This window comes from Castor canadensis, chromosome 6, assembly GCF_047511655.1.
Source record: "Castor canadensis chromosome 6, mCasCan1.hap1v2, whole genome shotgun sequence".
Lineage (NCBI taxonomy): Eukaryota > Metazoa > Chordata > Mammalia > Rodentia > Castoridae > Castor > Castor canadensis.
In genome coordinates, this window is record NC_133391.1 from 27876884 (window position 1) to 27894799 (window position 17916).

The following is a 17916-nucleotide window of genomic DNA, read 5'->3' on the forward strand; positions in this document are numbered from 1 at the left end:
TCCCCTTCTCCTATTGGCCTCAGTTGCTTTTAAGGTATCTGCTTTAGTTTCTCTGTGTTGAGGGCAACAAATGCTAACTAATTTTTTAGGTGTGTTACCTATCCTCACACCTCCCTTGTGTGCTCTCGCTTTTATCGTGTGCTCAAAGTCCAATCCCATTGTTGTGTTTGCCTTTGATCTAATGTCCACATATGAGGGAGAACATACAATTTTTGGTCTTTTGGGCCAGGCTAACCTCACTCAGAATGATGTTCTCCAATTCCATCCATTTACCAGCGAATGATAACATTTCATTCTTCTTCATGACTGCATAAAATTCCATTGTGTATAGATACCACATTTTCTTAATCCATTTGTCAGTGCTGGGGCATCTTGGCTGCTTCCATAACTTGGCTATTGTGAATAGTGCCGCAATAAACATGGGTGTGCAGGTGCCTCTGGAGTAACCTGTGTCACAGTCTTTTGGGTATATCCCCAAGAGTGGTATTGCTGAATCAAATGGTAGATCAATGTCTAGCTTTTTAAGTAGCCTCCAAATTTTTTTCCAGAGTGGTTGTACTAGTTTACATTCCCACCAACAGTGTAAGAGGGTTCCTTTTTCCCCCCATCCTCGCCAACACCTGTTGTTGGTGGTATTGCTGATGATGGCTATTCTAACAGGGGTGAGGTGGAATCTTAGTGTGGTTTTAATTTGCGTTTCCTTTATTGCTAGAGATGGTGAGCATTTTTTCATGTGTTTTTTGGCCATTTGAATTTCTTCTTTTGAGAAAATTCTGTTCAGTTCACTTGCCCATTTCTTTATTGGTTCACTAGTTTTAGGAGACTTTAGTTTTTTAAGTTCCCTATATATTCTGGTTATCAGTCTTTTGTCTGATGTGTAGCTGGCAAATATTTTCTCCCACTCTGTGGGTGTTCTCTTCAGTTTAGAGACCATTTCTTTTGAGGAACAGAAGCTTTTTAGTTTTATGAGTTCCCATATATCTATGCTACCTCTTAGTTGCTGTGGGCTGGGGTTCCACTGAGAAAGTTCTTACCTATACCTACTAACTCCAGAGTATTTCTTACTCTTTCCTGTATCAACTTTAGAGTTTGTGGTCTGATATTAAGATCCTTGATCCATTTTGAGTTAATATTGGTATAGGGTGATATACATGGATCTAGTTTCAGTTTTTTGCAGACTGCTAACCAAAAACTTGCAGTTTCTTAATCCTGTGCCTAGCAATGGGTCTGGGTAAGACTCAGAAATATACTGGATTTTTAACAAGTATCCCTCCTCACTCCAGGGGATTAGGATATAAGCCACTTTCTCCAGAAAGCAGAAGTGGCAACTTGTAAATGTTATTGTAGTGATGAAATGGCCGTGGTTTGTCAGCACCTGCCACTGTGCTCTCACACGTTAGGAACATCATCTCTGAGTCACAGGACGCCAAGAGAACTCAAGGTGTCTCTGCCCTGGGCTCTACACTGACTTACCTGTGTCACACAAAACTAGCATCTTATCTCTGCCTCCTGTTCTAACAAAATAATCCAGAGATAGGTTTTTGCTGTAGGACCCTGGCTCAAGGTTTTCCTTTACTGCAAATTGCATATTATTAAAATTTTAGAAAATGTGAATGAGTAAGCAAGAAAGTAAAAATATCTGTTTTATAGTCGATGATCACTAGGTGTTCAAAAAATAAAATGGGGCTTCTAATTTTTGCTATTTTTATAAACTGACTTTTTCATTGAATAATATAGAGGGAGCATCTTTCTGTGTATTCAACTATCCTAATTTGCATTAGTGTTCCATTAATGTTGCATTGCACATAATATTTACACTATGCTTTTATTGCACCTTTAGGTTATTTTTAAATGCTTGCTCTGTGAAGGATGTTGTGGCTTTCTATGTAGATAACTTTGAACTCATTAATGCTTGTTTCCTTAGGATAATTCATAGCTGATTTGATGAGCAGGTAGATATTAAGCATCTTTAAAGTTTGTGACACATTTTACAGTAATCTGGAGTATTCCCTCCTGTGTTGATAACCATGATTCTAACATTTGTTTTCTCTTTTTAAAAGACTTTCCCTATTTCTTTGATTTCTCCTAACAACAATTTTTTTTGTTTCCTGACCTTTTGATTTTTCTTTGTTTAATTCCCCATCCATCATTTTTTAAGTGTTCACGTTTTCTGAATAATGTGTAAGCACTCTTTGTCTATTACTACCTACAGCCTTTTTCATGACCAAAAAAATGAATCTTATATGGATACTTTGATCCGACGTCTACAGCTATATTCTCGAAACTTGGAACATCTGGTAGAGGAAAGGACACAGCTGTACAAGGCAGAGAGGGACAGGGCTGACAGACTCAACTTCATGTTGCTCCCACGGTAAGGCAACTTCTTCAAGGATGTGGAAACCCATGGTTCCACAGGTGGACTTCATGGCTTAAGACTGAAGGCATCAACCTTCCTATCTAGCATTGTTGTTGGTGTGTTGTATAGTATTGTGTTCTTTGGCATATTCTTTATTTTTTCCAGTTTTTCTTCCAACTCCAGACTTAAATAGACTCAGTGTAAGAATGTAAGGTTAATGAAAATCAAATTTATAAAATATACTTTAGTAAGATTGCATTATTTCTTTTTTTTTCCTTTACTGTTGTTCTGAGTGTAGGTACAATGTGCATTTACAAAGCTTCTTACAATGTATCAAATATATCATACTTGAATTCACCCTTCCACCACTCTCCTTCATCCCTCCTTTTCCCCCAATTCCTGGAACAGGTTCAACAGGTATCATTTTTGCATTTACGTAAATGTGTACACATTATTTGCACCTCATTCACCCTCCTATACTTTCCCCACCACCTGCCCCTCCCACTGGTGCCAAGCCCTCCCCCTCCCGGGCATATTCTTCACCAGATTATCGGATATAAAAATGCCTGTAGCTTGCTAAGTCTTATTCTCATTTGCACTCTGAATACCTAAAAGAAAGAGGTCATTTTCCAATGACCGTGTGGTGTCACAGGAGTGTGGACTCTGCATGGACCACCCTGGATTCTAACACCTCTGTACCACTTTTACAAAGTCTATGACTTTAGACCAGTCACTGTCTGTCTTGCCTCAATTCCTCAATCTCCAAAAGGAAATTAAAGTTTGCCAGTGGAATGCATGAGCTGTAAAATGCTTTCCAGGACTAAGTATTAGTTCTTTGCTTTCTTCTTTACACCACAAGTAGAATCCAAGTTACAAGAAGTAGGAGTTGTCTGCAGTAGAGGAGGTGGGGGAACACATCAGATGTCTTACTACCACGAAGGCATCTACAGGCTGACCTCTGCTTTGTGAAGCAATATCACAGCCATGACAGAGAGAAAGGAAGTAAGATTGAAATCCCCAAACAGCTTAATGTTTCCAAGTGTTGCACTCAGGTGATAACTAAGGAATATTAGGGTAAGCAAGGAATTAAAATGTGAAGAGTTGGCAAATCGGGTTGGTCCACCTGGAAGAGGCTAGAACCCTATATGTTCACTTCAGGGATGGTAGTTTTTAGCTGAGCTCCATAAATGTTTATTCTATCATGCACAATTCCTTGCCTGGCGTTCTATGCCTAGTTGAAAAACCACACACACAACATCCTGGCTGTCTGACTGCCTTCCCAGGTTTCAGTATCTGTGGTTTTAACCAATAATTTCATTCAGATGGTTCGAAACAGCTGGCTTAGCACCTCAGCCTCTTTCCTAGCTTTGGTCTCATAAGTCCCTTTGACCACTAGATGGTAAATGGTTTTGGACCACCAGAGGTTTTGAAAAGGCGCCAGTCTCTTCAATAGCTACATATACCATGACTCCAGGAAACACACTTTGATTACCTATGTGAAAATCCCTCATATTTGCAAAACAAAGTTAAAATATACATGAATAATAACTAGAAGTCAAAAGAAAGACTTGTAGCAAAAGAATAAATAAACCTCAGATGGTAATGTAGAAACCGGATATCATACATGTTTACGTTTATGTGACCAGTACCTTGGGGTTTTGAAATAGTAAAATAGAAGTTTTTCTTCTGTGACAAGCCTTTCTCTGTTTTCTGTGACAAGTCTTTCTCTGTTTTCTAACTCCATCTGTGTCGGCAACAATCTGTTCTCAAAGCTCACCATGTTAAGTTATACCCTTTCCTCCATTTTTACCAACATTAGCGTCTTTCTCTGGGTAATGTGCTGTTTTCCAAACTCACCTAACTTCCAATATAAGCAGTAAAAATCTAAGGACAAAAAAGGCAGAAAATCCAATGTAATCATGACATCCTTCTAACCTCCAAAATGCTCTGCACTTTATACCTGGCAAGCCAACAACTACTACCCCAGAACTACATCTGCCACAACAAATAGGTGTTTTTCTAAGTTGTGCAACTGCACCAATTGAGCCAAATAGAAAGTTCTCAAATGAATGTTTCACAGCCTTGTGGCTGATTGGCTGGCTGTGTGTTTTCTGGGAGGCCAGACATACTGCCTTTGCTATAGTCAGCACATCTCTCAATCTTCCCCAGCTCCCTGAATATCCATGGCCTGGCTTGTGGAAGAAGTGTGGGATAATGAAAAGACTGAAGGACAGGATATCACCAAGTTCTAATTCCAGCTCTGTCTTTAGTGGGCTGTATGTTCCTAGGAAATTCACACTTCCTCTGGAAGCCTTAGCTTTTTCATCTGTAAAAGGAATTATTCTCAATGGCTGCTGTGGCACCTCTGAACTTTGGGGTTCTGATTTTAATGGTTCTTTATTTAGGTTGACTCCAAAGTGTTCCCCAGGGTAGACAGAAAGCACCCACCCTCATGTCAGCCCCCACTCTTTTTTTCTCAAAGGAAGCCTGGAGTCCATTCTTGTGATTCTTTTAATCTTCAGTCTGATATGTTGCTCTTTAAATCTCTTCAACAAAGCTATTCTAAGTTGCTTCTCTTTGACATCTCCAGTTCTACCGTTGTAACTTGTTTACATAGTGATTGACTTGGTTTTCACAGGACCCAAATCCAGGTCAAAATGTACCAATGAAATTCTGGCTTAGAATATATATGTCAAAATTAATTTAAAATACATTATTCTTTCAAAGTGATATTAAGCAATACCATGTTAAACATGCCAAGGAAGCAAAACTATTGACTTTGATGAGAAAATCAAATTTGGCAGCAGCCATAGTGAGTCAAGCTCTCCATCTCTGCTTCTTGATTTGTAAGAAGCTGATTACCAATAAGAAGGTAAAAAATGAGCAGGCATGTATATGCATTAGAATTATATAGGTATTAAGTTTATGTGAATATATGTATTAGGGTTAATAACCAAATACTAAGTTAAGACTGAATCTTCTTATATTCTTCTCAGTTCAGATACATGCATTATATGTCCATGTGTGCAAAGTGTTCCTATGTACAGTGTATGTAACCTATTTTTGCTTCTTGGATACTTGCTGGCTTTCACTGAAAATGTCAAATTCTCAATAGTCCTGGTGGACAATCTAAATGTTTATGTAAGACAGGAAATACGTATGGAAGTTGAAGGCATTGTTTTTCCTTCCTCATCTAGGCTAGTGGTTAAGTCTCTGAAGGAGAAAGGCATCGTGGAGCCAGAATTATATGAGGAAGTTACAATCTACTTCAGTGACATTGTAGGTTTCACTACTATCTGCAAGTACAGCACCCCCATGGAAGTGGTGGACATGCTTAATGACATCTATAAGAGTTTTGACCATATTGTTGATCACCATGATGTCTACAAGGTAACTGCTTCACCTAACAGGCTGAAACAATTATATAGTTCAAGGTCACCCGAACCTGAAATGTTTGTTCCTTTTATTACTCTTGTCATCTCTAATTTAACATTTAATGAAATAGTAGTTGAATCTAAACTGAAAGGGAAGAGAAGTAGAAGGACTGGAAAGGTCAGATATCCAAATTACCACTTAACTTTAAGAAGCAGCACAAAAGAAACAAATTTCAGCAGGAATGGATTTTAAGTACTACATTTAGAGAAAATGACATGCTTTCAAATTCCCTCCAAAAAAAATGGACAGTGTTTAGGTTGATTACAAATGGAGCAGAGACACTGGAGTTATAAATTTAAAACAAAAAGAGCACCATACTTCAAGAGCATGTCTTATATGTCTTGGAGGAGGTTATAATTATTTTGGTTAAATAAAATATAGAAAATGATAAGTGCTAAATATTACTTTTCTGTTAATTAAGTTATTCTTAAAATTACATAGAACCAATCAGATTATTTAAACATTTACAGAATTACAATTCATATAATTATGAAGTACTTTAATATGACTAAAGACCTTTATAGCTGTTTTATCATCTATTTAACTACCCTATTAAAAAAAAAAACCCTAAAGAAATTGACAAAGAATTGGACTTAAACTGGCCCCAGAAAAAGATGTACAGGACTTTTTTCATACTAAGTTCCCAAACCTTTCTTATGTTTGACATATGATTAACACTTTTGTTTAATTTCTGTGTCTTTTTTTGGTTTATTTATTCATTTATTCATATGTGCATATATTGTTTGGGCCATCTCTCCCCGCTGCTCCCCGCCCCCTCTTTCTGTGCCTTTTGAAGGAGCAGACTCACTAATGAGAAAGTATTTCCACAGGTGGAAACCATTGGTGATGCCTACGTGGTGGCTAGTGGTTTGCCCAAGAGAAATGGCAATAGGCATGCAGTCGACATTTCCAAGATGGCCCTGGATATCCTCAGCTTCATAGGGACCTTTGAGCTGGAGCATCTTCCTGGCCTTCCAGTTTGGATTCGCATTGGAGTTCATTCTGGTACGGAGTTAAGCATCTTAGCAAATGGGGACCAACTAAATCAGAAAACATGGAAGTCTTCATATGTAGTTGATTTTCACATAAAATTTACTCTTCATTCTGTGTGCCAAGTGTGGGGTCCTGTTATACTTCTTGACACATTTAGACCCAGTCCTTAGAGAGCACCAGGAACAACACCTTACCAGCACTTTTCATGCCTGGGTGGATAAATACCAACAAAAAGCTCTGGACTTACCCTAAGTCATCATCTCTGCTTCTCTCCTCCCCATTTCTTCCCTCTTCACAGTCCCAACTTCTGTGTATTTTTTCCTTAAAATATTTATAGTATCTAATTGGATTTGATTATCTATTGGGCTAAAAATAGCTTGTCAAATTCCTATAATACTTATATGGCTCCACTATAGTGGTACAGAAAGTACATGGATCAGTTCAAAGACAATGACAGTTTCATAGCCTTGTTAAAAGAAAAATCTTTAGGCAGAATAACAGAATTTATTTGAGCAAAAAATGATTCACAAATTGTAGCCCTCAGAACCAGAAGGGATTTAGAGAGCCCCACTCATTAATTTGGGAAGGCAGTATCCATAGACAGAAAACTGAAGTGAGGCCAAGCGTGGTAGCATACAGCTGTGCTGAGGCAGGAGGATGGAAAATTTGAAGCCAGAAGGAGCTACGTAGTGAGATCCTGTTTCAAAAAAAGAAAAGAGCGAGGTCAGCCAACTTCAGAAGACCAAAAATCATATGTTCTCCCTCATATGCAGACTTTAGATCTAGGGCAAATGCAGCAATGTGGTTGGACTGGGACCACATGACAAGGGGAGAGCACATTTGGGTGATATAGAAATAGGTGGAAAACCAAAACATGAAAGCATTTGATGTCCCCACTCCAGAGGAACTAATACAGAAACCTTAAAACGACAGGTTATCATGAGAAGGGGATCAGTAACCAGGGTAAAGATCAGTTAGAGATGAATCAACTTGGGTCATAACATGTGTACATGAAAGCAATGCTAGGAATATTTCTGTATAGCTATCCTCAACTCAACTAGCAAAAACGCTTTGTCTTCCTTATTAGGCTTGTGTCTTTTCTTCAACAAAACTAGTGATAAAGGCAGAAAAGGACCTGCCTGGAACTGAGGGAGGAAGGGGGGAGAAGGTGGGGGAGGGGGGCAGGGGGGAGAAATGACCCAAACAATGTATGCACATGTGAATAAAAGAATAACAAAAATTTTTAAATTAAAAAAATAAATTTAAAATTTTTTTAAAAAAGAAAAGAGAGAGAGAGAAAGAGAAAGGAAGGAAAGAAAGAAGAAAAAAGAAAAAAAAGGAAAGAGATGTAAGATGAGCAAAAGAAAGGGAGGGAGAGAGGGTAAGGGAAGAAAGGAGAAAAGGATGTACAGAAAATACCTGATTGGCTACAGCTCCATGCTTGCCATATTTGGGCATGATATGATCCATTGGCAACCTGTGATTGGCTGATGCTCTGCTGCTATGAGTAGCTGAGACTCAGGTATTTGTTACAAAAGTATATTTCTAAATTAGGCTTTCAGTTTGTTTAGGACCCAAGCTAGGTTGTAGTTGGTTACATAGCGACTCAAGGTGGGAGGCAGTTTCTGGCCAAATTTACTTTAACAGCCTTGACACAGAGATTTGAGATTTGCTGCAGGTATTACAAAAAAACATAGTTGGAGAGGGGTTCAAATGTAATTTCTATGAACACTTTGCAAGGCACAACTGTCTTTGCGGTTTCCAAAACAAATAATAATATAGCCCCTTTTAGAAAAATCCTAGGACTCCCTGAAAATTCATTACTTCCCAAGCTGACTCACTCCAGTATTGTAAAGCTGTAATTGTTAAGACAGTTTTTTCTGTGTTAAATCACATCTATATAATTTTTTATCATTGCTCCTTTTTCTACCCTCTAAGCCTTTCAGAAGACCCAAAGTAAGAAAATCTAAAAGATCACCCAAGCTTTGTGGCAAGGGTCAGACAACTGCATTTGCTAAAGTCGTCCGGACCTATAGGGCCTGGCACAGAGCCTGACAGTAAATATCTGTTGATTAGAAGTGAATTGATGAGACTCTCAAAGTGACAATAACTAGAAGTTAAAAACTGCTACCGTATCTTTGATAGCCAGGAACGCAGCTGGGCCATCCTCAATCAGCCCAGCAAATGTCACAGATGTTCCCATAGCTACACGAGGGAACTTCAGGCCACTGAAGCACCAGATTGTTCCTTTTCTAGCCCATCCTAAGTTACCAGATGGGGAGGAAGGGTTAGCAGCAAGAATGACTGAACCAAGTTGGGAGAATGGCGCTCTGGGGTTCTGCTGGTCTCTTTTCCTCTGTGACTTGCTCAGTGTCTGGACTGAACACCAAGGCATGATCACACTGGGCTGGCATGAGAGGAGCTACTAGCCACCACTAGGTACCTTAGGAGTTTAGGCCTAAGAAATTGGGCAGCTGCAAAGTTACTGACAATTGAGAAGAAGATACACTATCTGGAGATTTGTCTACTATAGGCCCTTCCCAGCTGTAGCACTCATTTTTGAAGTAAGGAGTCACTAGTCAACAGACTTACCAGTCCTAATGTAGAGCCTGGTGTAGTTGGGGAGCTCAGAAAGCTGAAACTGCCTCTGTCAGGCACTAGTGACTCACACCTGTCACCCTAGCCCCTTGGGAGTCTGAGATCAGGAGGGTAGAGGCCACCTGGGCAAAATTTTGTAAGGCACCATCTCAGCAAATAGCTGGACACCTCTCATCCCAGGTATGGCAGGATATATAAAACAGAAGGATCACAGCCTAGGCAAAAAGTGAGACTGTATCTCCAAAATAATCTGGGCACAAAGGGCTGGAGGAGTGGCTCAAGCAGTGAAGAACCTGCCTAGCAAGCACAAAGCCCTGAGTTCAATCTCCAATACCACCCAGAAACTTTTGCAGTTTCTGAGTTAATCTTTAACTCCTTGCACTCAGTCATCCCACACAAATACCTGACTAAACAACCCTCCTTTCCTGCCTGATATGCTGCAGTGCAGTCTTGCCTTGGCTTTTGTCCTGCTTGTTAGAACATCCTTGTGCCACAGGCCTTCTCCAGCCAGTGGGATTCACACGGCCCATGCTTAGGGAAGATTATTCAATGTCCTTGTCTTCTGGGTCTTCCATTGTAATGCCACCAATTCCAGAAATGCCACCCTAAATAAATATAAAGCAAACCTGGGCCATTGTATTTTCAAGTCTATGACTCCAGGAGTCCAGAGTTCAGGGTTGTGTGGTTTGGTCCAGTGAGCAAGCAATGGGATCACCTTTACCTTTCCTGAGAACCTTGTCTTTAAAATATTGAGAACTTTCCATTTTCTCTGAAGGACTTTTTTCTTTCTTCTTAGGGAGGGGGGATTTAGACAGGGTTTCACTGTGTAGCCCAGATTGGCTTCAAATCTGAGATCCTCCCTCAGTCTCCTGAGCAGTGGGATTAGCTGGGATTATAGACACATCACCACACCCTGCTTCTGGATGCTTTCTTGTTCAGTGAAAATGTAACTTTTCCTTGCTAGATCAACAACTTTCTGAAAGCATGCATTGAGTAACCATGCTTCCCTTGGGTACATCCACTTCAAGCAAAAGTCGCAGCTCACATTTCTCCATGACGTGAAGGATTCAGCACAGTGACCCTGAGAAGATGCCTCCCCATCTTAGCTCCACTCTGCACTTTCCCCTGTGTCTACTTCCAGCTTTCTGTCCATTTCAGGTCCCTGTGCTGCTGGAGTTGTGGGAATCAAGATGCCTCGTTATTGCCTATTTGGCGATACTGTCAATACTGCCTCCAGGATGGAATCCACCGGCCTCCGTAAGAAGGACGATTATGGTTTTCCTTGGGGGACCAAGATTCTATCTTCAGCAGAGGGCAGTTGTAGAATTCAGCACACAACAAAATGCAAAGATGCAGAGCAATCCTTCACATTGGCTGGACATGATCCAGTGTCACTCATCTCCTTGTTACATTTGTTTTTTTGTTGTTGTCGAATATTGATAATTATTATAGTCTTCCTTATTGGCTCAGTTTTAGACTGTTTCTGTATTTTTGACTCTTCAAAAATGAATTCAGGCATGTTCTACCTAGAATAGTTATGAAGCTTAGCAGAGATCCATGTAAGCTAAAAATAATGCAGTGGGATAAATACAGACTGTAAATGCTGGTTCGAGTTCCTACTTCCCTTTGTTTTTGTTTGTTTGGTTGTTTGGGGGGTTTTGTTTGGTTTTTTGTTTTTTTGTATTTTTTTGTACATAGGGTCTTACTATGAAGCCCAGGCTGGCCTCCTACTCCTGATCCTCCTTCTTCTACCCCCTGAGTGATGGCATTACAGGCATGTACCACCATACCCCTAGCTAGGACTTCATTCATTTTAGTAAAGAAAAATATTTAGGTATTTATTTTATACAAAGATGTGTATTTCATTTGCTTGAAAAGATAAGAGGCAAATGTGCTTCATGTAGAAGATTCAATAAATACTGGTGATAGTGAAATACATGATAGAGAGGAAGAAGCATCAGCCAGTGACATGGTCGAAGGAGACAGGGTGGTATTTTGGTATGCAAGTATGTACTGGAAAAATTGTAGTACAAAGAAAAGAATAGGCTGGTCATAGTACACATGACTATGATTTTAACACTTAGATGGCTGAGGTGGGAGGATCACAGGTTTGAAGCCAGTCTGGGCTACAATGCAAGACCCTATCTCAAATAAGCAAATAAAATAAGCAACTAAAAAGAAAAGAATAAGGTGGGAGTCAGACAAAATTGAGATAAAATCATCACATTAATCACTGTCTGTATGAGTTGGGGGGAAGTTACTTGATCTTTCTAGGCCTCAGAAAGATGAAGATGTAAATTGAGGATCAGGTTCCAACCTTGCTGGGTCTATTTCTGGAAGGAATTGGGATGATGTTATGTTACTCATGTAGCAATCCTCTAGCACATGGCAGGTGACAGTTTGTGGCTGCCATAATTCTTACTATTGTTATTGTTATTATTGTATCAGGCACCCATAGTGAGAAAGGTGCTGTACAGCCATGGACCTGTGACTACAAATGCCCTTGCCACTTGTTTTTCAAAAGGATAAGAGTGTTCCAGAAGAGGAAAGTTTGAGAAAACCAAGACCCTGCATTTTTATCTTGTCCCCAGCACTTTAGCTATTGCCTTAAACTTTAGCATGGGAACCCCAAACCAAATTCCAACCCCCAAGCTTTGCACTACAAGCCCCGACCCAAAACTCAGCCCCAGTGACTTCACTCTGAGATGGAATGAGACTTGATGGACACACCCAGAAATCTCCATCACTCAGAACACTGAAACACAGCACCTTCCCTCCTTCTTCCCAGTGTGATAATATTCCTTATGACTGATGTTATCTTTAAGGAGTCTTTTGCTAAAATAGCCATATGTGGTTCTCTTTGATTTAGGATAGTTGCTTCATGTATTGTTGATATCTCGAATCAAAGGGAAACAAATTTGGCCACGTGACAGATTTTACAAAGGTGGAGATTTTCATTTCTCTGTTTTGTATCTCCAGCCCTAAGAATTCACATGAGTGGTTCCACTATTGCCACCCTGAAGAGAACGGAGTGCCAGTTCCTGTATGAAGTGAGAGGAGAAACTTACTTAAAGGTAAGGAATCCACAGAGGTAGTACACAGAACACACTCCCAGGCACACGTGGGCCCCTCCTGCGAGACTTGACCAGGAACGTAGAGGATGATGAACATAAGACATCCATTTCTGCACTCGCCTCTGTGACCTCCAAGTGATCCCTTTGGTGAAGAAATCTTCACCAAAGCACGTGAACTCAGAGCTTTCCTTTATTTCAAATTGCTCCTTGGATATTGAACCATGACTAATATGCTACAGATGGCTATGACCGTCTCCTCTACATATATCCAAACTTTTCCCCCATGTCCTCTCCAACCCCAAGAGCCCAGTCTAGTGCAGGACTTAGTGAACTTGATCAAAACCCCCGTCTCCTCACTTCTCTGTTCTTCCTGCAAGATGCTGCTCACTGAAGTCACCTCTATTGCTTTTATTTTTCTGAAGCTCTCCATCAGTGAGTTGTGAAGTGTGGCCCAAAACACCTGACCTGGCATTATTGTGTGCTTGTTAAAAACACAGGTACCTGGACACCCCGCCAGCCCTGCTATGACTATGGGTGTAGACCAGGAAGTCGTATTTTTCACAAGTATTCTATATACTTGTGATCACACTAAAGTTTGAAGATCACTGCTCTATGTTCCTCATATTTAAAGCAGCTGACCTCCAAAGTCACCTCACATTTAAAACAGCTGTCCTCCAACTGTCACAGTTGGCTTTCAGGCTGCTCTTCAAAAGTTAGTATTACAATCTTCTCACAATTGGTCTGAATCCAGCTACTGCCTATAAGATTTTCTGTTTCCTGGCCAGGCACCAGTGGCTCATGCCTATAAATCCTAGCTAGTCAGGAAGCAGAGATCAGGAGGATCAAGGTTCAAAGCAGCTCTGAGCAAAGAGTTCACGAGACCCTATCTCAAAAAAAACCAACACAAAACAGGGCTAATGGAGTGGTTCAAGTGGTAGAGCACCCACCCAGGAAGTGTGAGGCCCTGGGTTCAAACCCCATAACCACCCAAAAAAAGAAAAAAGATTTTGTTTCCAGTAGACATAGTACTCAGTCCTGTACTCTTTTGTTGCAATTTGAAAAAAGTGTCCTTTCAAGTAAAAGTGTTCTGATGTTACACTCAACTTTTTGAGTCTTCCATAAATGTTTTCTACCCAAGAACATTCCCCTCAAAACAGAAGTAGTTTACAGAGTACTGCATCTCAAACAGAGCCAGAAAATCATCATTTTAAAAAATGATTACATATTTTTAAATGATTTTATATATATATATATATATATATATATATATATATATATATATATATACCTTTTTTTGGTGGCACCAGGATTTGAATTTAGGGCCTCATGCTTGCTAAGCAGGCATTCTACCACTTGAGCCACTCCACCAGCCCATATCTTTTCAAAGATAAGCTGTAGCAAAAACAGTTCCCACCAAGTTTACATTCATTTGATAGCCTCTAGATGAGCCAAATTAATGTCATTTAAGGAGTGCTTATTACAATGTATGTATGTTTATAATTTTCACACTTAAGGTAGGGAAACTGTGGCAAAAGTTTTGTGACAAAACTTTGTTGCTTCTGGGTGGCTCACACATGTAATCCTAGCTATTCAGGAGGCAGAGATCAGGAGGATCAACGTAAGCCAGCCTGGACAAATAGTTCACGAGATGCTATCTTGAAAAAACCCATTACAAAAAAGAGTTGGTACAAGAGTAGGTCAAGGTATAGGCCCTGAATTCAAATCCCAGTACTGCAAAAAAAAAAAAAAAAAAGACTTTGTTGCCAAGGGGATAAAAGAAAATGTAGACAATGAAAACTGGTTGAATTTGTTGGCATAGCCAAATTACAAGTTTTCCTTTACAAGTCAGAATTCCTGTAACGTTGCTATAGTGATATTTTAAAGTATCTTTTTGGGGAAAAGGAAGATCTACTTTGAAAAAAAGCCTGCCTAGTGAGTGAGAGACTTATTTTTTTAAAGACATTTGGAAACAAAAGTTTGTTTAGAGATAACACAAGTCATACAGGAATGTGTGGTGTGGTGAGGTGAAATGCAGAGGTGATAAGCCTCTTGGAAACAGGTCACTGTAGGAACACTGGGTAGAGCTGCAGTGTCTTACAGCCTCCATGGCACCTACATCTTTTGTGTCACTAGGGAAGAGGGACAGAGATGACCTACTGGCTGACTGGGATGAAGGACCAGAAGTTCAACCTGCCAACTCCACCAACTGTGTAAGCTGCTGGGTGTAGTGGGGGGTGGGGGGCGATGGGAGGGAGGGAAGCTTTGTGCATTGTGCTGCCTACAGCCACTTAAGTTAGCTATAGCTTTGCAAGTGGTACTGACATGTTGAATATGACACAGAAGATAACACAGAGGAGAGGTTTCGAACCCTCCCTTCTCCAGCTGCTAGAGCTCAGTGTCCTGAAATCCCATTTCCCTGAGTCCCCAATGACACACGAAAGTCCTTACTTGATTGCCCTGACTGGAACATTGACCTTCCATGAATCAGATGTCTGTTCTCGGTGACATAACTTCCTTGGACTCTGGAGTCATTCTCCCACGGCCATCTCAGGGGCTTCACATGGGAAAGAGGGGAAAAGAGTATATTCTTTCTCAAGGAAAGAACTTGAGAGTTTTGGTTCTTTTTCCATTTATTTTGGTTTGGTTTTTCTGGCACTTTTTCCTTCTGCACACAAGACAGGATTTTTTTTTTTTAGTTGTCTATAGATAGATGATAGAATTCATATATATAAATATATATTATGTAATTCTTTTTGGAGACACTGTAGCCCAGGCTGGCCTCAAACTCTCAGATTTCCTGCCTCAGCCTCCCATGTACTGGGATTGCACCACCATACCTGGCCTAATTATATTTTAAATACCTTATCTCCATTAACATTTACTTAACATATAATATGCTATATAGTGACAAGAATAAAAGTTAAAAGTTAATGAGTCTAAATATGTGCTTCTACCTCTTCTGCCCATTTGCCTGGAATGCACCAGCCATCATCTCGTGCCTCCTGAAAAACTGACTAAAGTCATGCATAAAGTATGATTTAGCTAGGGTTGTGTTCCAGGCCAGCTCAGGAGAGTAGAAAGCAGTTGGAAGTTCATGTTATGCATGTCTGGTTCTTACAAGAGCAGAGTGCGCTGGGGTAAAGACGTTCCTGTCTACCTCTTTTCTGCGGAGGCACCTGATGACGAGGATTCCTCCCCCTGCCCCAAGACCATGGTTCTGGTCTAACATGGAGTCTGTGTTCTCCTTGAGATGAGGAAGACAAAGTGTCAGGTCTAACCAATAGGTCTCGGTTCTCCTAAAGTTGACCAGCTTGTCTTCCAGTGGCCCATTGATAGGTGCTGTGGCATTCAATCTTGCAGCCTTGGCTAAAGTACAGAACCTGTCTTGCAGACGCCTACGTATCAAACCAGAAGATGGCAAGCTACTAGAGATGCCAAGACAACCTAGACTTTTCCTCGGGCATAGAAAACCTGGCTCCTCACCAGGAGGGCCCCAGCCCATTTTAAACTTGGGATCCACCGCCATCCTGAGCAATCCCCAAGCAATAGCTACACCCCTAAGTATGTGTGATACTAATGAGTTTTCAGGGTGCAGGCATTTTAAAATTTTCCTCACTGGTATTAATGGCCTAGGGAGACCTAGGTCCTCTCACCAATGCCTCCAAATGCTAGCAACATGCTGTTTCACTCTGAAGTCGCGTTTCCTCCTGTCATACATTCTGCTCATTCTACAGCCACACATGGGGGATGGCAGGCCTTTAAGCTCATAACAGCAAGGTCATTCTGTATTCTTGGGACTTCCTGTGTCTAGCCTAGAACAGGCACTTAATGAGTAAAATTGGGGAACTGAACCAATGATTCTGGGATTAAGATACATTCTGTGTAAATTATTGAGGGGTTCCTTTTTTTCTCTCCCCTTCCCTCTCTTCCAGGGAGAATCAACAGCGTTTGCAAGCAGAATTCTCAGACATGATTGTCAACTCTTTACAGAAAAGACAGGCTTCAGGAATAAAAAGCCGAAAACCAACCCGGGTAGCCAGTTATAAGAAAGGCACTCTGGAGTACTTGCAACTGAACACCACAGACCAGGAAGACACCTATTTTTAGACCTAAATGAGGTGTCAGGACTTACACAGATTAAATCCAGCTGCACTTAGACAGCAAAAGTCTCCTGAAAGCTTGCATTTTCCTGAGACCTCAATGATTCAGAAGGATGTTTAGCCCACTGCTGTGTCTGGAACACAGCCTTTTTTCATGAGTCAGAGTCACATTCTCAGTGACTTAACTACCTTGTGCTCTGGAGCCACAGTCTCACCGCTGACCCAGGGGGCACCCACCTGGACAAGAGGAAGAAGGAATATGCTATCTAGAATTTGAGGAGACTTTGTTCTTATTCCATTTGTTTTGTTTTTGTTTTTGTTTATTGGCTCTTTTTCCTTCTGTACAAACGAGGATTTTTTAAATTGTCTCAATTATATTTTAGATATCTTATCTTATTAAAATATACTTAACTCATAATTTTTGTAGAAAATACACTGTATATTAAGTAAAAATAAAAGTTAAAAGTTTTCAGAGGCCAGGTATATGTTTCTACATCTTCTACCCATTTTCTTGGAAGGTAGCAGACATCATCTCACACTTGCTAAAAAACTGACTAACCTCCCTCCTCCAGTGAAGCATGAGAAAGCTACCATTGTTGCTCAGGGGTGAGAACTCTGAGGGTCAGGATCACCTACTGCACATGAAGGGATTTGGGGAGTTTAATCAGAGGCTTTAATTTGCAAGGAGAAGTAGTACATGTCTATAATCCCAGCTACTCTAGAGGATCCTGATTTGAGGCCATCTCAGGCAAAAAAAAATTTTGCAAGACCACATCTCTACCAATAAGCCAGGCATGGTGGCAGGCTTCTGTAATCCCAACTACATGGGAGGCCTAAGTAGGGGCATCACCGTCTGAGGCCTGGTCCGGGCAAAAATGCAAGCCCCTACCTGAAAAATAAAGCACAGAAGGGCTAGGGACATGGGAGAGCACCTGCCTAGCAAGCTCAAGGCCCTGAGTTCAAACCACAGTACCACCAAAAACAGAAAACCAAAACCAAACAAACAAACAAAAAAAATTCAGAGGCTTTGCCTTGGTTTGCCCATTTAGCTGTATGGACCTGAGACACAGGCAAGGGTCCAGTTCCTAGACTGCTCTTTTCTTACTGTGAAGTAATCGATGTCTCTAAGCACCTGACGTTTCTCAGATGCAGCCTCTTCATTAAGGGATGCTTGGTGCCATGTGTAACATATATATAACATCCACGTGGACATTAAATCATAGACATGTAGGCTACACCATGATTTTCCAGTATAGAATAACTGGAGTTCTGAAAGGGAAAACCAGATAATCAAACTTCTGGGGAGAAACACAAAGAAAAAATTGTGATGGCAGGCAGAGAGGGATAAAAAGGTATACTG

At 40.6% G+C, this 17916-nt stretch overlaps 1 protein-coding gene across 1 annotated transcript in view; it reads left to right on the top strand.

Annotated features, from left to right (window-relative positions):
* Gucy2c (guanylate cyclase 2C) overlaps positions 1–17031 on the top strand; it is a 66184-nt gene extending 49153 nt beyond the window's left edge. Inside the window, exons 21-27 of the mRNA XM_020180227.2 lie at positions 2213–2371; positions 5554–5746; positions 6622–6796; positions 10541–10639; positions 12362–12456; positions 14590–14666; positions 16389–17031. Of these exons, the coding sequence (XP_020035816.1) occupies positions 2213–2371; positions 5554–5746; positions 6622–6796; positions 10541–10639; positions 12362–12456; positions 14590–14666; positions 16389–16563 (973 nt within the window). The 3' untranslated portion in view covers positions 16564–17031. The remainder of the gene's footprint in view (positions 1–2212; positions 2372–5553; positions 5747–6621; positions 6797–10540; positions 10640–12361; positions 12457–14589; positions 14667–16388) is intronic.
* The last annotated feature ends 885 nt before the right edge of the window (positions 17032–17916 follow it).